Source organism: Trichechus manatus, unplaced genomic scaffold (genome assembly GCF_000243295.1).
Source record: "Trichechus manatus latirostris isolate Lorelei unplaced genomic scaffold, TriManLat1.0 scaffold00160, whole genome shotgun sequence".
NCBI classification, from domain to species: domain Eukaryota; kingdom Metazoa; phylum Chordata; class Mammalia; order Sirenia; family Trichechidae; genus Trichechus; species Trichechus manatus.
Genome location: NW_004444096.1, coordinates 3071908 through 3095488, shown reverse-complemented (window position 1 = coordinate 3095488; position 23581 = coordinate 3071908). Strand labels below are relative to the sequence as shown.

At 45.0% G+C, this 23581-nt stretch overlaps 1 protein-coding gene across 1 annotated transcript in view; it reads right to left on the bottom strand.

The window, feature by feature from the left end:
- Positions 1–23376, bottom strand: part of JCAD (junctional cadherin 5 associated) — a 49493-nt gene extending 26117 nt beyond the window's left edge. The window contains exons 1-3 of the mRNA XM_012558367.2: positions 22947–23376; positions 18924–19094; positions 5755–6091 (exon numbers count right to left, since the gene is read on the bottom strand). Coding sequence (XP_012413821.1) covers positions 5755–6032 — 278 coding nt within the window. The 5' untranslated portion in view covers positions 6033–6091; positions 18924–19094; positions 22947–23376. The remainder of the gene's footprint in view (positions 1–5754; positions 6092–18923; positions 19095–22946) is intronic.
- Between the last annotated feature and the right edge of the window lie 205 nt (positions 23377–23581).

Here is a 23581-nt window from a genome sequence, read left to right as displayed (position 1 = left end):
ATAGATATAGATATATGTACACATACACACACACACACATAGAGAAACAGCAAGAGTTTAAGGAATTGGTAAGGAATAGGCTCATGTGATTGTGGGGGCTGGCAAGTCCAGAATTCACAGGGCAGGCGGCAGGCTGGAAACTCCGGCAGGCTTTCTACGTTACAGTCTTGGAGCAGAGTTCTTCCTCCAGGAAACCTGTTTTTTAAGGCCTTCAACTGATCAGATGAGGCCCGCCCACATTGAGGGGCATCTCCTTTCCTTAACGTCCATTGACTGTGAATGTTCATCACATCTACAAAATGCCTTCACAGCAACATCTCGACTAGGGCTTGACCCAACAGCTGGGCACCACGGCCTAGTCCAGCGGACACACGAAAAGCCCCACCCCAGCCACTCGGTGGGGCGCGCACAACCAGGGCTTAGAGTCCACACTGTGCTTTAAGTGCTCGTGAAGCTGTCGCCCGTCCGACGGGGGACGACACGCACTGATATTTAATTTTAGAAAACAGTCTAATCATTAACTGGGATAAACTCTGTGTCTAAACCGAGGTGACTCACTGTCCTGTCCCCACCACTGAGCCTAAGAGCCTTCCAGCAAGTTCACGAGCTCTGACACGTCTCAGGGAGAAGTCATTCTCTCGCTGTCTCTGTCGCTGTCACTAGCTGCTCCAAGTTGGCTCCCAAACCCCACGCACAACGGGACCAGACCGCTGGGATGAGTACAGTTTTCACTGGCTGGTTTTTCGGAAGTGGATCACCAGGCCTTTCTTTCTAGTCCACTGTAGTCAGGAAGCTCCACTGAAACCTGTTCAGCATCACAGCAGCGTGCAAGCCTCCACCGACAGATGGGTGGTGGCTGCGCATGAGCTGCACTGGCTGGGAACTGAACCCGGGTCTACCTCGTGGAAGACACAAATTCTACCACTGGACCACTCCTGCCCTCTCCCCCATCTCAAGTGCTCGAGATCACTTGATCTAGTAAGTTAAAGCACAGTCTCTTCAACAAGTTGTGAAACAAGAATCCTTCATGCTGGGAAATCTACCCAACGCTCATATCTATGTTCCTTTTTCGTTTTGAAAAAGGGCTTTGAACTGGTTCATTCCAGTTCAAACCCCTGCTGAGAATTTGCATTTCCACTGCAGATAACTGAATCAGTATCTATAGTTTAACAAGATCCCTAGGTGATTCTTATGTATAATACACTTTGAAAATCACTGCTCTATTAGTGGTTCTCAAAATTGGTCCCTAACCAGCAGCGTTAGCATCTCCTGGGAACTTGTTAGAAATGCAAATTGTTAGCAGGGGTTCCAGCCGGAATGAACTGGTTCGAAGCCCTGTTTTTAAAAGGTTTCCTGGCTAGAAACCAAAACCAAAACCAAACCCATTGCTGTCAAGTTGATTTCAACTCCTGCTGACTCCCTATGTTACGAAGTAGAACTTCTCCATTTCTTGGCTGTAATCTTTATGGAGGCAGACGGCCAGGCCTTTCTTCCACAGTGCTGCTGGGTGGGTTTGAACTGCCAACATTTAGGTCAGTAGCTGAGTGCATCTCCTGGCTATAACCAGCCCTTAAATAAGAAAACACTAATCTAAGACGATGCTAATTTTCAGAAGAAAAGCCAGTTCTGATCATTCTCACCAGAGAATCCCCATGTTCCAGCCAAGCCCGACTGTGAACAATACCGCTCTGCACCGATGTGGCACTGAACCGCGTGTGCAGAGCAGTACTGTGTGCATGTATCCTACTGAGGCACGGCAGGACGAGTTCTCATACGGCTCCCACAGGCAGGACAGGGCCGCAGCTGTGTCCGAGGGCCATTACACAACCGTGGTGCCATAGAGCGGGAGGAGGACAAGGAAGTGAGAAGGCCGGCTGGGCACAGGGCACTGTGCATCCCTGTAAGGCTGGACGAGGCCACGTGTGGGGAGAGTAGGGCCAGGCCGGCACCGCCTCAGCGCGGCCGCCTCCAGCCTGCCTGGATGCCCGGGCTTGAGCCGAGAGAGCCAGACGTCCTCCACCTCACTGGGTGACCCCTGAAGGGCCACAGGCACTCTCTCAGCTTCAGCTTCTTCGTCTGTAAGGTAACGATACTGTCTTCCTGCCTCCATCTCAGCCAGCCTACCAGAATAAACAAAGTCACCCGCACTCAGCTCTTGTGACCTTTCAAACCACCGTGACCCAGAGGTGGAGTGAGGAGGTTAGAGGGGGCATTTGCCCCCAGGCGCAAGTCCAAAGGGGTGCCAGACAAGGCGGGCCAGTGAATCAACACCCCACCCCAGCCCGTTATCCTCCCTGTGTCTCTGCTTTGACCTCTGTCTTCCCTGAGGAGTCAGCGGAGCTCTGAGGATTGTTCTGCGGGGGACACGTTCCAGGGCTGACCTCAACCCACCTGGGAACCACAGGGAGAGAACTGTGACGCTCCCCAGTCACCCTGATGGCTGGAAGTTAGAGCCATCCGGGGCTCACCTGCCCCCAGACCCGGATGCCAGCCAGCGGGGGTCACTGTGTGGGCCAGGCAGCAAGACCATGGCTTCATTTGTCCAGTGTCTGAGGCTGGAATCTGCCTGAACCTGGGATCTGCGTGAGCCGGGGATCTGCCTGAACCGGGGATCTGCCTCAGGGTGGGATCTGCCTGAGCCAGGGATCTGCCTGAGTCTGGGATCTGCCTGAGCCAGGGATCTGCCTGAGCCAGGGATCTGCCTGAGGCTGGGATCTGCCTGAGGCTGGGATCTGCCTGAGGCTGGGATCTGCTTGAGGCTGGGGTCTTGCCTGAGCCGGGGATCTGCCTGAGCCTGGGGTCTGGCAGAGTCTCCTTCTTCACTCAGATTCAGAATTCATGTGAGCCACAGTAGATTTTTCTTTCTCTTTTCTTTTTTTAATTTTTAAATCTCCCAAAGCATATCTTTTCTGAGGGAAAAGTAAATGTGCTCCATGCCTATCTTTCTGTCTGCCTCTTGTTTTCTCAAGGCCAAGTTCTCTACCATCTATAAAGAAAGAAAACATCTTTTCCTCTCAACCCAGGAAGCTTGCAGCTGGTCTCTGAGGCTTGGGGAACTGGGGTGGATTTCTGCAAACATGTATGCATTTTCTCTTTCTCCGCTACAAGGCAACCTTCAATACAAAAGCTACCAACCACCTCCCAAAAGTTAATCAGCTAACCTCAGAAACACAGAAAACGGGCCGGATCTGTCAAATGCTCTGTCATCTGTACAAACATATCCCAGTGCTACCCAGAGCCACATACCTGAGCACTTCACTCACAACAGAAGGACAGACCTCTTGCAGATCTGATTATGTCTGCCCACCCAGAACCCGGGCTGGTGGCTCCTTGCGGTCCCTGGAAACCTGTTACCACACAAGGGGTTAGAAAACCCTGAGCAAGCTGTGGAAGAGGCCGGGAGCCGTACTTTCCACAGAGAATTCCAAAGGGGATTCTGCGGCCTCCCACTCCAGGACCCAATTCTGATCTGCCCCTAAGTGTACACAGCACATTCATAGGGACTCCGCTGTCACTGTCTTTACCTCTGTAGAAATTGAGCCTCCTGCTTTTCAACAGCTGTTACAATGGTGGGAAGAATAATCTGAATCCATTAGCATATATTAAACAACCACTGTGGACCTAGTACTGTGACAAGCTCGTAAAAAACACAGAAAGAAACAGGAGACGAGGTACAACCTCAGTACCCTGAAATCCAAGGTGGACAGTACAGATGTACGCAGCACCAGACTACAAACAGAAGGTGGGATAATATGAAGCACAAATTTGTGTGGCAGTAACTCAGGCCCTCCTAACCCACAGCCAGGAGTCCTTGGGTAGCGCAAACAGTTAAGCACTGTACTACTAACTGAACGGTTGGCGGTTCAAACCCACCCAAAGGCACCTCAGAAGAAAACGTTTAGTGAACTGCCTCTGAAAGGTCACAGTCTTGGAAACCCTTGGAGCATAGTTCTACACACACATGGGTCACCGAGTCAGAATCGATTCTGTGGCAACTGGTGTGTGTTTTTGTTTCAACCCACAGTCTGCTCGTCCGTAAGCTCCCTTTTCCAGGAGCCAGGGTGGGCACGTTTTTCAGGAACATGGCTAACAGGATTTTGCCCAAGGCAATGGGGACACAGATGCAAGTTTTGAAGGGCAAAGTCAGATAAAAGCAGCTACAAGTCCTTTTCCCTTCCGGGTTTTCCTCCTGAACCAGGCACCATCAATGACAACGCTTGTCTCTTACGGAGAAGTGGTTCTGACTTGGCTACGTAAAGCTGCTTTTACCACAATGAGTATGAAGAGCCAGCTGTTGCCTCTGCTGTAACTCCATAACCGAGGTGCTAAGTGCTCTCAACTCTAAGAACAAAAGCTGTCCCGTTTTTGCCTGAAAGTTGTCAACCAACAGCAAAGATCCTATCTGTGAAAAGGTGGTTGAGTACTAATTGCTAGAAAAAGACATCCTGTTTGGTGAAGGAGACGTTCAGTGAAATGAGGAAAACCCTCAGTAAGATGGACTGACACAATGGACTCAGGCGAGCCAGCGGTCATGAAGATGGTGAAGGGCCCGGCAACGTTTCGTTCTGTTACACACGAGGTCGCCGTGAGCTGGAGCTGGCTTGACGACAGCTACCACCACCGTATCAGGCTAGGTCAGCCCCTTGGACCTAATTCATTACCCTTTTTGTTTGTCTCTCTTAAAGACAGGCCTCCGCTTCAATCTGTCTCCTTTGTCCATTTAGTGCCTGTCCCGCACAGTAATATAACACGTTCTGCGTGCCCAGAGCCCTTCTTCCCCCACCTGTGCCTGGTCCTAGCACAGCGTTAAAGCACAAACACTGTTTTATGAGGTGATTAACGAAGGCTTCCTCCAGGTTAAAACCGCTCTGATGGAGTCTCAAGACTCCTGTCCCATGCTGGCCCTGTGGCAGGCTGCCTAAATTCCCTTTTTTTTCCACCACCCTGTTCACCAAGCCAACTGCCCTCTTTTTTAATGTAAGGAGACCTCCAAAGATGCAGCTGTATTCAGATGGGATACTCACATTAGGGCCGGCCTGTGTGCAAGAGAAAAGATGGGTTGGAAGCCAACAGAATTACATGAATATATCAGAAGGAAGAGGTTCTTCTTCACGAATGGAGGGGAATACGTACCCCTTTTCAACTCCCTGTAACCTACAAAATGTTGAAGCTATTAATAAAAAAAGCCAAATGTACTATGGATGTGTGTGTGACATGAACTAGCTTTTATGGAGTTTTAAAATGCTACCTATCTGGGGCCATACGGAGAGATGGCAAGGGAGCGAAGAAGGAGAATGTTGAAGTCCAGTGTTCGGCGTGACAGGACTCCTCTGCTGGCGTTAGCTGCCATCAGGTCAGCACCAGCTCATGGAGACCTTACATACAGCACAACAAAGCACTGCCTCATGTTGCGCCATCTTCCTGAGCCCATTGCTGTGGCTACCGTGTCAATCCATCTCATTGAGGGTTTCCCTCATTTTCGCTGACACTCTACTTTACCGAACATGACGTCTTTTTCTAGTGACTGGTACTCTACTGCTGTTTCACGAAGGCCTGCTACAAGCCAGGCCCTGTGCTAAGCGCTGCTGGAACATTCCAAACACCTCAGTGAAAAAAAGCTTTGCTGTCCCTGAGCTTCTCTCTCCCTCCCAGACCCCAGTCAAATACAAGATGTCGAAGGAGCTTACTTACATAAATGATCCGCTGCCAAGAACCCAGGTCAAAAGAAAATGACGGGTAAACCTTGAGACTTACCCCACGTCCGAAGTTCTGAAAGCAGAACTCTGGGGCTCCCCGTGGCTTCTAGGGGTGCCTCGGCGGTTCTCGGAGTCACTCAGGCATCGTCTCCCCAGGAATTTCTTACTCGGGACGAAGGCTGCAGGATCATTCTCATACCCGTTCAACATGCCGTGGCCACCTCGAGTCCTCGTCACATCAGGCCGATGGCCCTCATAGCTGTCCTCACGTGGTGCTGGGGGGTTTCGAGACAATTTGTATCCGTGAGAAATCAGGAGGTCTTCCACGCTGTACATGGTGCGCTGGGTTCATCAAAGCTCAGTCGCTAGAAACATCTTGGTGGCAGGATCCATCACTGTGGGGGGGGAACAGAGAGCTTTGTCTGTGAGGGGTCACCATGCCTCCATCAAACTGAGTCTGACCCCCCCTCCTCCCCGTACACGCACCAAAGTAGACAATGACGGATGAACACAGGGTCTCTGTAGATAAAGAAGAAATGTGGATTGTTCTACCTGCAGCCACGCTCCATCTTACTCATGGAGAGTGGGTGCATGCCACATTGTCTCTACAGGATGTGGGAGTAATTCTGAGGATTTCACTCTCCGATGAATGCCTCTTGTAGAAGATTCTGGAATAGGGTTTAAGCAATGAAATGATTAACCGTGTCCACCATCCTGTTGCCCCACTCATCTAAAAACAACAGGCATGCAGAGTGAGGACAGAATAAATACAGACTCTGACGCTGCAATTACTGCTTCACATTTCTAAGAAAGAGAAGCTACCAGCGTCCAGCTGCATCTTAGCTACATGTCCCTGCTTTCCTGCTGCAGACATACCTCTGGCTGGAAAAGAGCAGAGCGCGATCTTTAATCAACTGCTCTGAAGGAAGCAGGCTAAATGGCAATTGCCAGGGACTCTACCACATGGTGGTTAACTAGCATCTGAAAATAGACTTTAAGGCTTCAGGCTCCTAATGAGAAGACAAACAGCACATTCATCAAGCATACACACCCCGCCCACTGCACAATCTGAAAGTTCTCCTTTCCACATGAAACATTTGAGAGTCAAATTCTGCCCCAGTGGGTCTTGGCTTTGGAAAAGCTTGGCACCTCTGAGTCCAGTGTGTCCATTCCCAACACCTGCCACAGTACATTAATTCAACAGCAGCGGCTTCCCCGGGAGTAAGCCACCCAAAGGCCACCGTACCAACAGAGAAGACTAAAAATGGACAGACACCGACTTCAGAGCGCATGTGCGAAAAGAGGTGGGGCAGCTCTGCTTATTTTCACACGAGAGAGCCACATTTCCTAAGTCTTCCCTTTGTTAATAGGGTGGGCACAGATTTGGGTTGGATGGCATCTGCCGTGGCCTCCGCAGAGAGAGTGAGTCACTCCACAAAGGTTGTGACTCTGCATGGGCAAGCGACGCACCACGGCCAGGCTCTCCTGAGAGTGCGGCCAGCTCCAGCCACTCCAGGCAGTGGACGGAAACAGGGCTGCCGCAGGCACCAGGAACAATGGCCAGGAAATGCCTGCTGGCCGCTGTGCAGGTGAAAGGAAGGCGCGTGGGCTTCCTGTCGCTGGGAATTCTCGCTGGGGTCCATCACACAGCTCTGCTGATTGTGCGTGCTCCCCCCTTCACGTGTGAGACTATGGCGGCACCAAAGCCCCAGCTGTCAGCAAGGAGAGTGTCACACTTCTGAGGTCTATAACTTTCCATTAGGTACCCAGACCTCATGGAAGGTGGACAAGCTCTAATGGGCAAATCTCCATAGCAACTGCGCCATTCCTGACACACTCCTGCTATGTCTTCTAGGGAGTTGTCTGGCTTGGTTCATTCCCTTAGACAGAAATGCAAGGACCAGAGAAGCAAGCATTTGTTCCTTTATGCAGTTGAGCAAGTCACTGGGCTAGTACGGTGAGGACAGAAATCCTATCACAAAGGCCACGCAAGTCCTACTACAGAGGTGTGCAGAGAATGCTGCGGCGCATAGGATGCGAGAGTGACGAAGGCACGCTCTGTTTTGTTCAGTTCTGTATCCCTAGCTTCTAGCACAGTATGCTCTCAATAAATGACGCCGACTGAATGCATGGGTGAGACCAAGCGACGTTTGACCTGGGTTTTGAAGGATGATTAGGAGTTCGTTAGATAAATTGCATGTATATGTGTCCGAGGGGGGACCTGGCATCTTGAATAGACTTTGAGTACAATTACACCAAGAGTAAAGAAATGGCTGAGCAACAGAACTCCGGTGATGCAGTGGTGAAGAGCTTGGCTGCTGACCGAAAGGTCGGCGGTCTGAATCCACCAGCCGCTCCTTGGAGCAGTTCTGCTCTGTCCTATAGGGTCTCTATGAGTCAGAATCCACTCAAGGACAATGGGTTTTTTTCGTTTTGTTTTTTGTTTTTTTCAGTAGGCCAGGGTCCCCAGACCTACCGGCTCAGTGTTACACATCCAGTCAACACGACAGTTAGGGTTTAGGTCTTAGACACGCAGTTTCTTTCTCTTACTGCTTCAGGCTCGTAAAAGAGAAGCAAATTACACTGCACTCAAACTGGCCACCTAACACAGCGAGGCCCAGGCCAGAGTCCAGCCTGCAGCTGGCTGGTGCTGCAGTTCATCTGTTAGGGTATCAAAGAAGAAATGGCCCTCACAACATACGTATGTCACTGTTGGCATTAGGGGCGTCAAGTCAATTTTGACTCACGGTGCCCCCATGGGAGCCCATGTGTGCAGAGTAGCGCTGCTCCATAGGGTTTTCAAGGCTGTGATCTTTCGGAAGCAATTGCCAGGCCTGTCTTCCGAGGCACCTCTGGGTGGGTCTGAACTGGCAACCTTTAGGCTAGTACAGTGGTCGAGCGCTTAACTGCTGGGGATAGGTAAGCTGATCCAATAAGGCTAAGTTAGCACGGTGATTATATTACCTTAAATGGCAGGATGCCCCAGGGGGAGCCAAAAACATCTTTCAAAAACGATTCAAACTCACAAAAGTCACACTGTGACCTTAAAGGTGAAAAGTCTTTGAATTGCTGGAAACTCCTCACTTGTTTTTATCTCTCAGAGGCCGACAGGACACGAGAGTACAAAGTACGAGTACCTCAGTCCAGAGCGCACAGAGCTGGCAGGACAGAGAGCTGCCGCATGGGGCACAAGCACAGCCCTGTGGAGAACCCACAGGATGGCTCCCCAGCCATCATTCAAGGTCACAGATAGCTTCTCGTCCCTGGGCTCACACTCTCACCTTCTCCACCACCTCCCCCCTGCACCATCTCCACACCCCGCTCAACCTGAACCTCCTCCCCATAACAAACGTCCCCGACTTGTGCCAATCCTCACCACGGTCAGCTTGCTGTCACTGCATCTCTATCTTCTTAAGATGGAATGGGCTGCCTCACGGGGGAGCGGGCATGCTGTCACTAACACATCAATTACAGCAGCCCCTGTGAGGCAACGCTGGGAAGACCTGGGCATTCAGAGTGTCGCTGGACCAGAAGGATGGCCCTGTTGATGTTTCTTTCCACGGTTAGCTAGAAGCTTAGGGGGCAGGGAGTTTATATTCATGGTGGAGGAATATTGCAGAGAAGGAGGATGGGAATGGTGGCAAACGTGGAGAATGTAATCTGTCACTGAACTGTGCGCGTAGAAATTGTTAAGTGGGTATATGTTCTGCTGTGTATATTTTCAACAACAACAAAAAAATGAATTATTTGAGTAAATAAAAATAAACTTTCTTTCCAATCTGATACCAGTCTTCTAAATCAACAGCCCTGAACTCTATCACCCACGTGTTACTCATTAAAAAAAAGCATAATCATAATTCCCGTATTAACTAACTCAAAGGGTTGCTGTAAAGAGCAAACATTCCCCCAAATCGACAAAATGTAACCTATTGTGGCTGTTATTATAAGATTACACTTCACACCTGGTTGTATGCATAGTCAAAACAGCACAGCTTTGGGTGGGATCCTGGATTCCAATCCCAGTTCTAGGGCTGACACGCACTGTCAGTTTGTCGTATTGTGCTGGCTTGCGTGTTGCTGTGGTGCTGGAAGTGATGCCACCGGTATTTCAAATACCAGCAGGGTCACCCATGATGGACAGGTTTCAGCAAAGCATCCAGACTAAGACAGACTAGGAAAAAGGACCCATTAGTCTACTTCTGAAAAGAATTAGCCAGTGCAAACTATGAAGAGCAGCAGAACATTGTCTGGTATAGTGCCAGAAGATGAGCCCCTCCGGTTGGAAGGCACTCAAAATACTACTGGAGAAGAGCTACCTCCTCACAGTAGAGTTGACCTTAATGACATGGATGGAGTAAAGCTTTCAGGACCTTCATTTGCTGAGGTGGCATAACTCAAAATGAGAAGAAACAGTTGCAAACATCCATTAATAACAGGAATGTGGAATGTGGAATGTACAAAGTATGAATCTAGGAAAATTGCAAGTCATCAAAAATGAAAAATGAAACATCAGTATCCTAGGCATCAGTGAGGTTGAAATGGACTAGTATTGGCCATTTTGAATCAGACAATCATATATGGTCTACTATGCTGGGAATGACAAATTGAAGAGGAATGGCATCGCATTCATTGTTAAGAAGAACATTTCAAGATCCATCCTGAAATACAATGCTGTCAGTGATAGGATAATACCCCTAAGCCTACAAGGAAGATCAGTTAATATGACTATTATTCAAATTTACTCACCAAACACTAATGTCAAAGCTGAGGAAATTGAAGATTTTTACCAACTTCTGCAGTCTGCAATTGATTAAACATGTAATCAAGATGCTTTGGTAACTACTGGTGATTGGAATACAAAAGCTGGAAACAAAGAAGAAGGATCTGTAGTTGGAAAACATGGCCTTGGTACAGAAATGATGCCAGAGATCGCATGGCAAAATTTCATAAGACCAATGACTTATTCATTGCAAAGGCCTTTTTTCAACAGTATAAATGGTGACTATACATGTGGACCTCACCGGATGGAAAATGTAGGAATCAAATCAACTACATTTGTGGAAAGAGACGATGGAGAACCTCAATTATCATCAGTCAGAACAAGGCCAGGGACCGACTGTAGAACAGACCATCAATTGCTAATATATAAGTCCAAGTTGAAGCTGAAGAAAATTAGAACAAGTCCACAAGAGACAAACCACATCCTTGAGTATATCCCACCTGAATTTAGAGCCTATCTCAAGAATAGATTGGACCCACTGAACACTACTGACCGAAGACCAGACGAGTTGTGGGATGACATCAAGGACATCACACATGAAGAAAGCAAAAGGTCATTAAAAAGGCAGGAAAGAAAGAAAAAAACAAAATGGATGTTAGAAGAGACACTGAAACTTGCTCTTGAATGTCAAGCAGCTAAAGTGAATGGAAGAAATGATGAAGTAAAAGAGCTGAACAGAAGACTTCAAAGGGTGGTTTGAGAAGACAAACTATTATAATGACATGTGGAAAGACGTGGAGATAGAAAACCAAAAGTGAAGAACATGTTCAGCATTTCTCAAGCTGAAAGAATGGAAGAAAAAATTCAAGCCTTGAGTTGTAATATTGAAGGATTCTACAGGGGGAATATTTAATGACGCAGGAAGTATCAAAAAAAAAAAATGGAAAGAATATACAGAGTCACTGTACCAAAAAAAGTGGTCAACATTCAACCATTTCAGGAGGTAGCATGTGACAAAGAACCGATGGTACTGAAGGAAGAAGTCCAAACTGCACTGAAGGCATTGGAGAAAAACAAGTCTCCAGGAATTGATGGAATACCAAGTGAGATGTTCCAACAAATGGATGCAGCGCTGGACATGCTCACTCGTCTATGCCAAGAAATGTGGAAGACAGCTAACCAGCCAACTGACTGGAAGAGATCCATATTTGTGCCCATTCCAAAGAAAAGTGATTCAATAGAATGTGGAAATTATCAAACAATATTATTAATATCATACTCAAAATTTTGCTGAAGATCATTTAAAAACGATTGTAGCAGTACATCTACAGAGAACTGCCAGAAATTCAAGTCAGATTCAGAAGAGGACATGGAATGAGGGATATCACTGCTGATGTCAGACGAATCCTGGCTGAAAACAGAGACTACCAGAAAGATGTTTACTTGTGTTTTATTGACTATGCAAAGGCATTCAACTGTGTGGATCATAATAAATTATGGATAACTTTGTAGAGAATAGGCATTCCAGAGCACTTAATTGTGCTCATGCAGAACCTGTACACAGATGAAGAGACAGTCGTTGGAACAGAACAAGGGGATACTGCGTGGTTTAAAATCAGGAAAGGTGTGTGTCAGGGTTGTATCCTTTCACTATAATTATTCAATCTATATGCTGAGCAAATAATCTAAGAAGCTGGACTACATGAAGAATGAGGCATCAGGATTGGAGGAAGACTCACTAACAATCTGCAATATGCAGATGACACAAACTTGCTTGCTAAAAGCAAAGAGGGCTTGAAGCACTTACTGATGAAGATCAATGACTACAGTCTTCAGTATGGATTACACCTCAACATAAAGAAAACAAAAATCCTCACAACTGGACCAATAAGCAACATCATGATAAACAGAGAAAATACTGAACTTGTCAAGGATTTCATTTTGCTTGGATTCACAATCAACGCCCATGGAAGCAGCAGTCAGGAAATCAAATGATGTATTGCATTGGGAAAATCTGCTGCAAAAGACCTCTTTAAACTGTTGAAAAGCAAAGGTATCACTTTGAGGACTAAGGTGTGCCTGACTCAAGCCTTGGAATTTTCAATGGCCTCATATGCACGTGAAAGCTGGACAATGAATAAGGAAAATTGAAGAAGAATTAATGCCTTTGAATTATGGTGTTGGAGAAGAATATTGAATATACCATGGACCGCCAGAAGAACAGACAAGTCTGTCTTGGAAGGACAGCCAGAGAGCTCCTTGGAAGCGAGGATGGCGAGACTTTGTCTCACGTAATTTGGACGTGTGGTCACGAGGGATCAGTCCCTGGAGAAGGACATTCTGCTTGGTAGAGGCTCAGCAAAAAAGAGGAAGACCCTCGAGATGGACTGACACAGTGGCTACAACAATGGGCTCAAACATAGCAACCATTGTGAGGATGGCACAGGACAGGGTGTGTTTCATTCTGTTGTACATAGGGTCGCTATGAGTCAGAATGTTCTCGAAGGCACCTAACAACAACAATAGTACTGACACCCACTCCTAGCTATGGTCCCTGGAGCAGGTCATTTACCTCACCAAGACTCAGTTTTCTGACCTGCAAAATGGGATATCACTATCTTCCCATCTCACAAGGCCATTTTGAGGGCCCGTAAGAATATGCAGAAGCGCAAATCACCATGCAAATATAAGAGAACGGATTTATTATGCAACAGTGGTTCTAGTTTGTCTTTGAAGGGCTACTTGCTTTATGGAAAGATCTCACGTTCGTGCTAATCTTCACCATGTAGGGTTGACCATTTCCTAAGTCCTTCTGTATTATTTGCTATCTTACCTTCAATTTCCAAACCCATGCCGGCTTTATGTCACCCACATACCTAGTCTTCTGGAAACGGATACTTCAACCTCCATGACAGATCACTTAGAACAATAAATGTTACTTTATATAGTCCGATACCTTAAAACACATAGTCTGAGCGTGATAAAGCGCCAGTTACCGAGACTATAATAGTGGATAAGTCACGTTCCCTGCCCGTGAGGAGTTTATTGCCTAGCGGAGGAGACAACTGGAACAGGCAATTAAAACCCAACATACGCGTGTGTTCGTGGCGGGGGGCGTGCCACCTGTCCACGGTGTCACGGCATGGTGACAGGGATGAGAACAGGAAGACATGCAAGGGACCTCATCAAAGCGGTCAGGGAAGGCTTCGGGAAGATTACCTCTGAGTCAAAAAATCCTCCGCCTCAAGGCTTCGCTCTAAGATCATCTTGTAGGTATAATTTTCCAGCCAGTTAAGAACTTTTTCCTTCACTATATTTAGTTTTTCCTGTTTCCTTATATCAAATACTCATAGTAAACCATCCAGGAGGCTGGCCGAGAGAGTGTGGTTGCCCAGACATAATCTCAGATAAGGAAGAAAGTTCCGATACTGGCTGAACAAGGATACAACCACAAGGCACAAATAACCCCACTTTACCAATTTAAATATCTAATGGGCAGTATCTTCTTTTACACGGATGCAGAGGCAACATTTAAGCTCCACATAAGAACAAACACTTTAACAGAACAGCCTGACAAGGTAGGGGCTACCCTGAAAATGGTGCGCTCGCTCCCCAGGAGGTTCTTAAACAGAGGTCATTGTCCCTGGTGGTGCAAACAGTTAACACATTTGGCTGCTAATGGAAAGGTTGGAGGTTCAAGTCCACCCAGAGGCACCTTGGAAGAAAGGCCTGGTGATCGACTTCCAAAAAAGGAGCCACTGAAGACCCTAGGACATGGTTCTACTCTGACACACGTGGGGGTGTCACGAATTGGAATCGACTGGACAGCAACTGGTTTGTTCAGGTCACTGTAGTTCTTAAACTTTGTTGTTTTTCCAGCACCCCGTTGTAGGTGTGTGCACACACATCAGTTGAGACTTTGAAGAAAAATCATTTGCCTTGACAGCCTGAAATGCACTGTCATATTTTCTATTTTATTTAATTTTTTAAAAATGATGGTCACCATCCACTAAGCGAACTTCACGATCCACTAGTGGGTCGCCACTTAGAGTTTGAAAATCACTGATACAGAAGTCATTCCTGCCCTGGTCAGGAAGCTGAACCAGGTGATCTCCAAAACTTTTTCAGGTTCAAAGATCCTATCAATCTATGAGAAATTCCTTCGTCTAACAAGTTCAATGCTCTGTTCTCAATAGCAAACATGGCTGTTCTATCATACCAAAAATTCACTTTCCAAGAAAATTCTCAGCTACTAACCAAAGCTACTTTCGAGTTCTGAGAGCACAGAACAAAAAGAAATAAATCTCCTTAACAGACAGTGCTGCCTTCTGCCCCCTTCCTCACTTTACCTGTGACTTACAGGGCCCTGATATCCAACAGCCTCTAAGCCCTGTGTCACCAACTGCCAGATAAAGCCACACTGCTGAAGCAAAAGGGAAACCTCAGCTCCCTTGAAACGAAGTGGATCTGCAATGCTGGGACTTCTATCTTCTCATCCTCTTTGGTTTGAGAAAGCCGGGTGGTGGCTTTTTTTTTTTTTTCTTTTGATTTCACTATTGTTCTTTTCAGATTTTCTTACTACTCTCTAACTCATACATTCATAGAGTAAGTCCACCATTTCAAAAAAAATTATAAACATACATCTGCTGGTGCCATCCTGGCTGGAGCAGAGGAGAATGAAGAAGACCAAAGACACAAGGGAAAGATTAGTCCCAAGGACTAATGGATCACAACTACCACGGCCTCCACCAGACTGAGCCCAGAACAACTAGATGGTACCCAGTTACCACCACCAACTACTCTGGCAAGGATCACAATAGACTGTCCTGGACAGAGCAGGACAAAAATGTAGAACAAAATTCAAATTCACCAAAAAAAACCAAAAAGACCAGGCTTGCTGCTCTAACAGAGACTGGAAAAATCCCAAGAGTATGGCCCTCAGACACCCTTTGAACTCAGTACTGAAGTCACTCCTGAGGTTCACCCCTCAGCCGAAGATTAGACAGGTCTATACGGCCAACAACAACACATGGGAGGGACGTGCTTCACAGTTCAATCGCATATGTGAGACTAAGGGGCACAGCGGCCCAAAAGCTAAGACGAGAAGGCAGGAAGGGACGGAAAACTGGACGAACGGTAACAGGAACCCGGGGTGGAGAAGCGGAGAGTGTTGACACGTCGAGGGCCTGGCAACCAACGTCACAAAACAATTTGTGTATTAACTGTTTAATGAGACTAATCTGCTCTGTAAACTCTCACCTAAATCACAATTTAAAAGAAAAACAACTCTACCACCACAATACACACTGACAATCTAGTCAGAGATGCGCGTCCTTATGGATCTGTTCCTCTGCGTGGTTGCTGTTGTTAGCTGCTGTGGAGCTGGCTCCCAACTCGTGGCGATCCCACGCACAACAGGATCCAACCATTGTGATCCACAGGCTTTCCAGTGGCTGATTTTTTTGGAAATCAGTCACCAGGCCTTTCTTCCCAGTCCGTCTTAGTCTGGAAGGTCCGCTGAAACCTGTTCAGCACCACAGCAACAAGCAATCCTCCACTGACAAATGGGCGGTGGCTGTGTAGGAAGTACAGTGGCCGGAATCAAACCCAGGTCTCCTGCATGAAAGGTGAAAATTCTACCACTGAATCACCATGTATGTTAAACTGTTTCTTCTCTTGTCAGGTGGAAGTTACCTAAGTCTTTCTCCTACATATGCACAGAGCAAGGAGGCAGAGTACAGTAAACATAACCTGGGCTTGGAAATCAGAAAATCCGGGCTCTTCTACTTGCTAGATGACTTTTATCCAGTTACTTAACCTGTGAGCCTCAGTTTTCTCATCTGTAAAATGGATGGATCTGTCACTTATCTCAAACGCCAAATGCAATAGTCCACATAAAGTATGTGGCTCATAGCAGCCAGTAAGATGTTAGGATTGGAGGCAGGGCCAAGATGGCAGAGTAGTCAGGATGTTAGGATGGTGATTACTGTTAGACTTCATGGTAGTTATGGACTGAATTCTGTCCCCCCAAAAATATGTGTCATAAATCTTAACCCCTATACCTGTGGTTATAATCTATTTGGGAATGGCTTTCTTTGTTACGTTAATAAGGCAGTGTTAGTGAAGGGTGTGTCTTAAACCAACCTATTTTGAGACATAAAAGAGAAGGCTGAACAAGTAACCACGCAAGCAAGGAGAGACAGGGGAAGACAGATGCCATGTGACGGCCACGGAACAGGAGCTGAAGAGACGAGGCCCCTCCCCCAGAGACAGCCGACAGAGACAGAAAGGCTTCCCCTAGAGCCGGCGCCTTAAATTTGGACTTCCAGCCTCCTAAACTGTGAGAAAGTAAACTTGTGTTTGTTAAAGCCACCCACTTGCGGTACTTCCACTATAACAGCACCAGATCGCGAAGGCAGCGGTAATGTTTAACCAGAGAGAAGTCAGGGCCCCGCAACCTGACTCCGAGAACCTTTATCTGCCTCCAGCCGTGTTCTTTCCTCATTTGGCATTGCCCAACTTGGGTCACGCAAAACAAGCCGCTGATTAACACAAACTTTGTAAGGCAGTATGTAGAAAGACAAAAGCCTGAAATGAGAAAAGTTTTCTCTTCACAGAAGATTTTGTGATGAGCGTACAACCTTCACAGAAAAAAACAGTGAAGATCAGTGTAAACTTCTGAGGGCTTCCCTGTCTTCTGTTATTAGAATACCTGCTGACAAGCTTTCCAGCTTCCGTTGTATCTGAAGAAGCAGTGAAGTCCACAAAGCCACAAGTGACGCTGAGCTGGGTGGGAGAAGGTCCCGTGACACTTCTCTTGCTCACCTGTAGCGGACAGGTTTAAATGACCCTTTCACAGGAGGAGACCAGAAAAGAAACACTTATTAGCACGCAGTGTCTAACTTAGATGGTTTAAAGGAGGACGTAGGAATGACGGCGCCGACAGGCCAAGCTTTTCTGGATGGGCTTTTCTGTGTGTTTGACTGATTCATGCCGTCACAGGTTTGTGTTCTGCTATTACCTTTGCCCCCTAGAGGATGCATACGATGGGTTGTGAATTGCTCAAAAAGCCTCGCCGGTAGATGCCCACGTCTCTGTTCACCAAGGAGATCTTCCAATTCATGGCTAGCTTGCCACCCTCCTCCAAAACAAAAAACACCGATCTATACAGATCACAAGGAAAAGCTTACCCAATAAGCTCAGGAGAGCAGTTCACATGCAAGATAGTAACAGCAACCATCTACTGAGCATCTGAAATATGCCAGATACTGTATTAGTCGTTTGACATGCTTTCCTTCATTCTAGACTCCAGCAAATTCGCTGATGTGGATATGATGGTGCCTCCTTTCCAGACAATGAATCTGAGGCTGAGGATCTAAGGTTGTACAGTGTGTAAGCGGCAGATCCAAGGTGTGAACCCAGATTTGTCTAGCGTCAAAGCCCACGCTACTGTTTCAGGCTTACCCGTCTATTTCCTTCCTTAGCAGCAAAAAAGTTTCCTAATTTTCCAAATAATGCATACATATAAACAAGAAAAGATTGCAACCATAGTGGCATTAAAATAAAAACTATGAATCAAAAAGGAAAAGAGCTCTTTATCTTGTGGGGTGGGGATGGTTCTTCTAGATGACTCTCCTTACACACACACATGCACACATGCACACATGCACACAAAGGGTGGATGCCTCACTGGACTGCAATGTCTTGACTGCAACACTAGTATTATTTATCAACTACTCAGTAATATGATTAGTTCACAAATGCATCACGCAATTGCCTCATGACCTTCGGCAGACCGCCTCAATCATTTTGCGTTTCAGGCTCTCCGTCGGTAACATGGAGCTACCATAGAATTTGTTGTGTGAAGCTGAAAAGCAAACAAACTACATCTAGGATAAACGAGACAGCAATGAGTAGTAGTCACAGAAAAAAACTTTTTTCAGAAGAAAAAATATTTATACAGAAATAGCCACTCTTATCTGCAACAGTAATATAATTTGGACTTCGAGCAGACAATGGGAAACCACAAAAGGGCTTGGGCAAGGGAAGGTTGCTTTAAGGTGAATCTGGCAGGAAAGCAGAGGACTAAAGTAATCAAAGCAAGAAGAGAAGGGAGGACAAGTAATTAAAGTCCTTTAGATTGTATTGTGCAGACAGGGGAGGGAAAAAGGAAAACAGGAATAATGAGAGTAATTTTCAAGGGAAGAATTACAATGGATGTTAGCCTTGGTGACCGAATAATGACCGTTTCACTGACAGAAACGCAAAAATAGGCAATACTTATTGGTTAGAGAAGACCACAGGTAATTTAACTTTGCTTTAACCAGCCTTACTCTGACAGTTTCCTTTTTCCAAAATCAGAGTCATATGGATTTTTATCAAAGATAAATTATTTGTCCCTTCCAAAGAACCTGAATGATACCACTTAACAGTCATCCTGTTGTGTGGCAGGTTGCTTTCTTCTTTAAATGGATGTATCATTTACGTTGAATGAAAAGGATTATCACCTCAGGAAGTTGTTAACAATCCAGTCGCGTCTAAGCATGGCGCTGAGTCGTCCACCCCCCTCACTCTCGGAATGAATTTCTGTTTCTCCACGTGTCTATCTGTTGGGTTGAGTTGAGCCTGAGATCCCACGCAAGAGAAAAGGAAGGACCCCTTTGGACTTCAGTCTTCTCCTGAAAGAGGAAAAGGAGAGGGCTGAACGAGAGGTTCTTTAGAGTTCTCCTAGCTCGAGAAATCTACCCACTCCCTCTAGTATGTTCTCCCTTGTGATGAACAGCACATCTTTCTAAGGCAGCCGGCCACTGCAAAAACAGTACAGCTTGAGGTCATAACACAAAACAAAGCTAAATAGGTCACAGGAAGATAGAACCTCTGACCTTGGCCTCATTAGCACCCTGCGGAGGCAGCCCAAGAGAGCAGAGCTAAAGAGCCCCACATGCTACCCATCGAGAAGAGGACTGGGGGGTTGGGGGGCCAGGAAGCAGGTGTTACACACTTCTTTCTTCCCACCTAAATTGATCAAGACTTGTTTCACACTGGATGCACCAGCATTGAGCTCTGCACCACAGAATGTACAGACAGATGAGATGCAGCCAGCACCCTCCCATGTGGATGGGACGGTCTAAGTGGTGTTATTTCAATTGTGGATATTCTTATCACTGGGGGTTGAGGCTAATGAATGAATGCTACTTGACAAGTACCATTTTCTCCTCCCTTTCCATGTGTGAAAATAAATTTTTTTTGTTCTGATATTTACAGTTTATAAGGTTCCTCAAGACAGTGAGATGAAACAAAATATTAATAAGCTCATTAAATCAGGTAGAACTTTCCCTCCTTTTAAAAATTTGTCCAGAACGTGAAGTGAAAATTAATAAAGAGACAAATACTCCATTCAAAATATGGAAAAAAAAGTTCACCTCACCTATAACCAACGAAATGTAAATTAAACCAAAATACCATCATTCACTTATCAACTTATGGAAGCTTTGAGAAAGTAACATTTGTTTTGGTGAGGGTATGGTGAGCTACATGGGCCCTCCTGCTTGTGGGTGTACAAATATGCGGGGGTTTGTGTGTCAATGGATTTCCTCTAAGGAAATAATTTTCTTCCTTAAAAATTGTTAAGTAATATATAATAAAATCCTAAGATTTTTGAAATCTTATGAACTAGTAATTTCACTTCTTGGGATCCATGCTAATGAAACAATCAGATACACATAAAATGTTATGTAAAGATGCTTATCCAAGTTTATTTATAATAGTGAAAAATTCCACTAAATATCCATTGAAGGTATGGTTAAAAAAATTCTGGTACATCCTTGTGGTAGACTATAAAATGTACATACATGTATAAAATTACTGTTTCAAATCTATAATGGGACAGGGAAATGTTCATGATACTATGTGAAATAATATAGACAGGATACAAAACCCTAGATGTCATGTGATCCCAATTTCATATATACATATGTGTGTCTGTGCGTGTGTGCATATATACACACACATAGAGATACAGACACACCCACATGCACACACACATACACACACACACAGAGGCACAGAGGCGGGGGACACTAAAAGCAAACACAGCAAAATATCAACAGTGTTATTAAACTATGGGGTTTTTTTTCCTTATTTATTCTTTACTGTATTTTATGGTACTCTGGTGATCGACCGCTGACCGGAAGGTCGGGGATTGGAAACCACCATGGGCTCCTCGGGACAGAGATGCGCAGTCTGTTTCCATAGAGATTTACAGCCTGGGAAACCCTATGGGGTCGCTACGAGTCGGAATCGACTCGATGACACCAGGTTTGGTTTTTTGGTTTTTGCCATGAAATGTATTAGGTCAAACCATGAAACGTAATAGGGCAAAAATGGTCAACTATTGACAATTTCATATGATTTAACCTAATATTAGTTCATCATCAAGGGAAAAAAGAAACATTTAAAAAGAAAGAGTTGACTAGGCGGGATTAGGAAAATATGCCTTGAAAATATACTACGTATTTGGAAGACTCATTGACAACTAAGAAATGACACTGAAGAAAATAATAAATTAATACTTAATTACATAAGGTTCCTGTATATAGTAAATGTATCTTATCTGCTATGGAGAATCTTCACCTGTTTCTAGTAAGCGTAATATTTTTTTTCCGCTGACAAAAATGTACTGCAAGATTTCAAACGGTATTCTCAAGGTCTGGATTAGACACTGTCACTCCTCTAAAAATTCTAAAACTTCTAAGTTGTATTCACTGACATTCCATACTTCACATATAACTGGTTCCTCAAATTGTTGGCAGTCGGGTGTAAATCTTCAACTGACAACGTTTAGGTCTGAGGTTACGATTACATTTAACAAAGTACTTTCTTTAAACAAGAAGTAAATAGCCAAGACAGAAAACAAACCAGGATGGCAGATGTTGCTGATACATGGATTTTTAATGCTTTCTACAGCTCTTTTTTTTTGTTTGTTTGTTTCTTATCGTAGAACTGTGTATTTTATTATGAGCAATAGGATTGCCATTTCCCTTTTCAGTCTTAATAATTAAATAAAGAAATGCCACAGTTCCAGCTGAAGTCCTGGGACAATCATTTCTCAAAGTCGGCAGTTACCATACTACACGGGGCAACGAGCAGTTCTGCCAGGGCCCAAAAGCTGTCAAAAATCTCACAATCAAGCACATTTAATCTGTGAAATAATCATTTTAATAGGGCACCCATCCATCACTGAATTAGACTTCTTTAAGGTGACAAAAAAAAAAAAAAAACAGATGAAAAACTTGGGTCTAAGCTCAAAAGAATCCTCAAATGCTAATCTTGCTGGGTTGGGTCAGTGTTAACATATTGATGCAAAAAGAGAGGAAAGGGGGAAAATGCCAAATATTATGTACTTTACTTTTTCCATAAATATTATCTCTTCTAACTCCTCTTCCTTGTTTTTCCCCCGACAACTTATGTGAATGCACCCATTCCTGCTTTCTTGTTCACCTCTAAATTCTGTATCACACACTTACTGCTTTGGCTTCCTCGCCCCATTTTATGAGACCCTAACCACCTCATTAACATTTCTGAAAGATTAAAAGTCATTAAGAAAAGACTGAGATTGGATAAGGTTTTTTCTTAAATCCTCTGGGATTTTTGGCTATTTGAGATAATAACTGTAAAACTTACAATCGGTTAGAATTTTATTCCACTATCATCATACAGGAGCCCTGCTGGTGCAGTGGTTAAAAGCTCGGCTGCCAATCAAAAGGTCAGCAGTTCGAATCCACCAGCCGCTTCCTGGAAACCCTAGGGGACAGTTGTACTCTATCCTATAGGGTCGCTATGAGTTGGAATCGACGCGAAGTCAAGGGGTTTGTTTTAGTTTTACCATCGTGTACGTCAAGCTCCCCATGTAACGTCCCCTAAGATATTCTATTCAACTTCCACTAGCTTTGGTTTCGTTTTTAAATCTCTTTAGAATAAAACAGCCAAGGTCTTATAAAACTGTTAGTTATTTCACCGCATCTTTATATTATTAATTTCCTAATTACAAAGTTGTTCAAAAGTAAACATTGCAAGGTTCAGTACTTAAGCAAAAAGTAAAAGTTCCCAGGAACCCCACTGTGCCAAAAGAGAGCCACCAGCAAGAGTGTGGCTTCTATTTCTCCAACCATGTTTCCTATACATATACTTGCTTTTTTTCCCTCCTCTTTGAAATATTCCTGGTGTCCCTTCATAACAGTATCTAAATCCTTTCATTTCCATACAGATGAAACACACTGAAGAGGTAAGCTACCAATAGACAACCAAGAAGTGAACTGTAAGCTACGTGGTGGTCCGAGCATAAATCCTTGCCCATGTAGCCAACTACATTAGCTATAGAAAGCTGTTGAAAAATATACTTAAAGAAAATACAGGTAATATGCCAAATGTAACACAAGGTAGATGAAGTTTTAGTATTTGGGGGTTTCCTGAATTATTGGAATGACATTTAGTGTTTAAGGGATATATCAAAGTCTGGAAGACAGACCTACCCTTCCCTGGACGACTGGTTTTCGCAAGTGAGGGGCCCTTGACATTCCTGAAGTCCGCAGACCCTTGAAACAAAGCAAAATAGCAAGGTTTTAATGAGTGAGATAACCCTTTCCATCCAAAGGGTGAAAAACAACATCTGTTAAAAACCGAATAAACTGCAGTAATGGGTCCAGCAATAGGGCCTAGAGGATTTCAGAGATAGTCTTTGCTTATCAAAATAAAAACCACAACAGAACAATGGTTTTACTCTCAACTCCGTGTTCTAAACTCTCTCTGGATTAATCAGCATGGAGTCTGGCCAAGCTCATTAAAACAAACTCTGGACTCTTGCAGGACAGCTGGCTGTGTTTACTGTCCTCCCAAACTACTGGGCTCTTGTAGCAAGTACAATGAGAACATGGGAGAACCACAGAACCCTGGGCGTCCTTTACTGAGAGTATTTCTAGGATTCACTTTTTAAATTGCATTTTTTAAATTAGACGCCAGTGTTCTTACCATGTTTGCTTTTTTTTTTTTAAACTGAAAAATCGGTCCTTGTTTATTTTCCTTGTGCACTCCTGATCTCCAGTTAAATTTTGTAGCTACTGAACACCACTGGAATCTGTGACCACTCAGATGGGGTAACAGATAAACT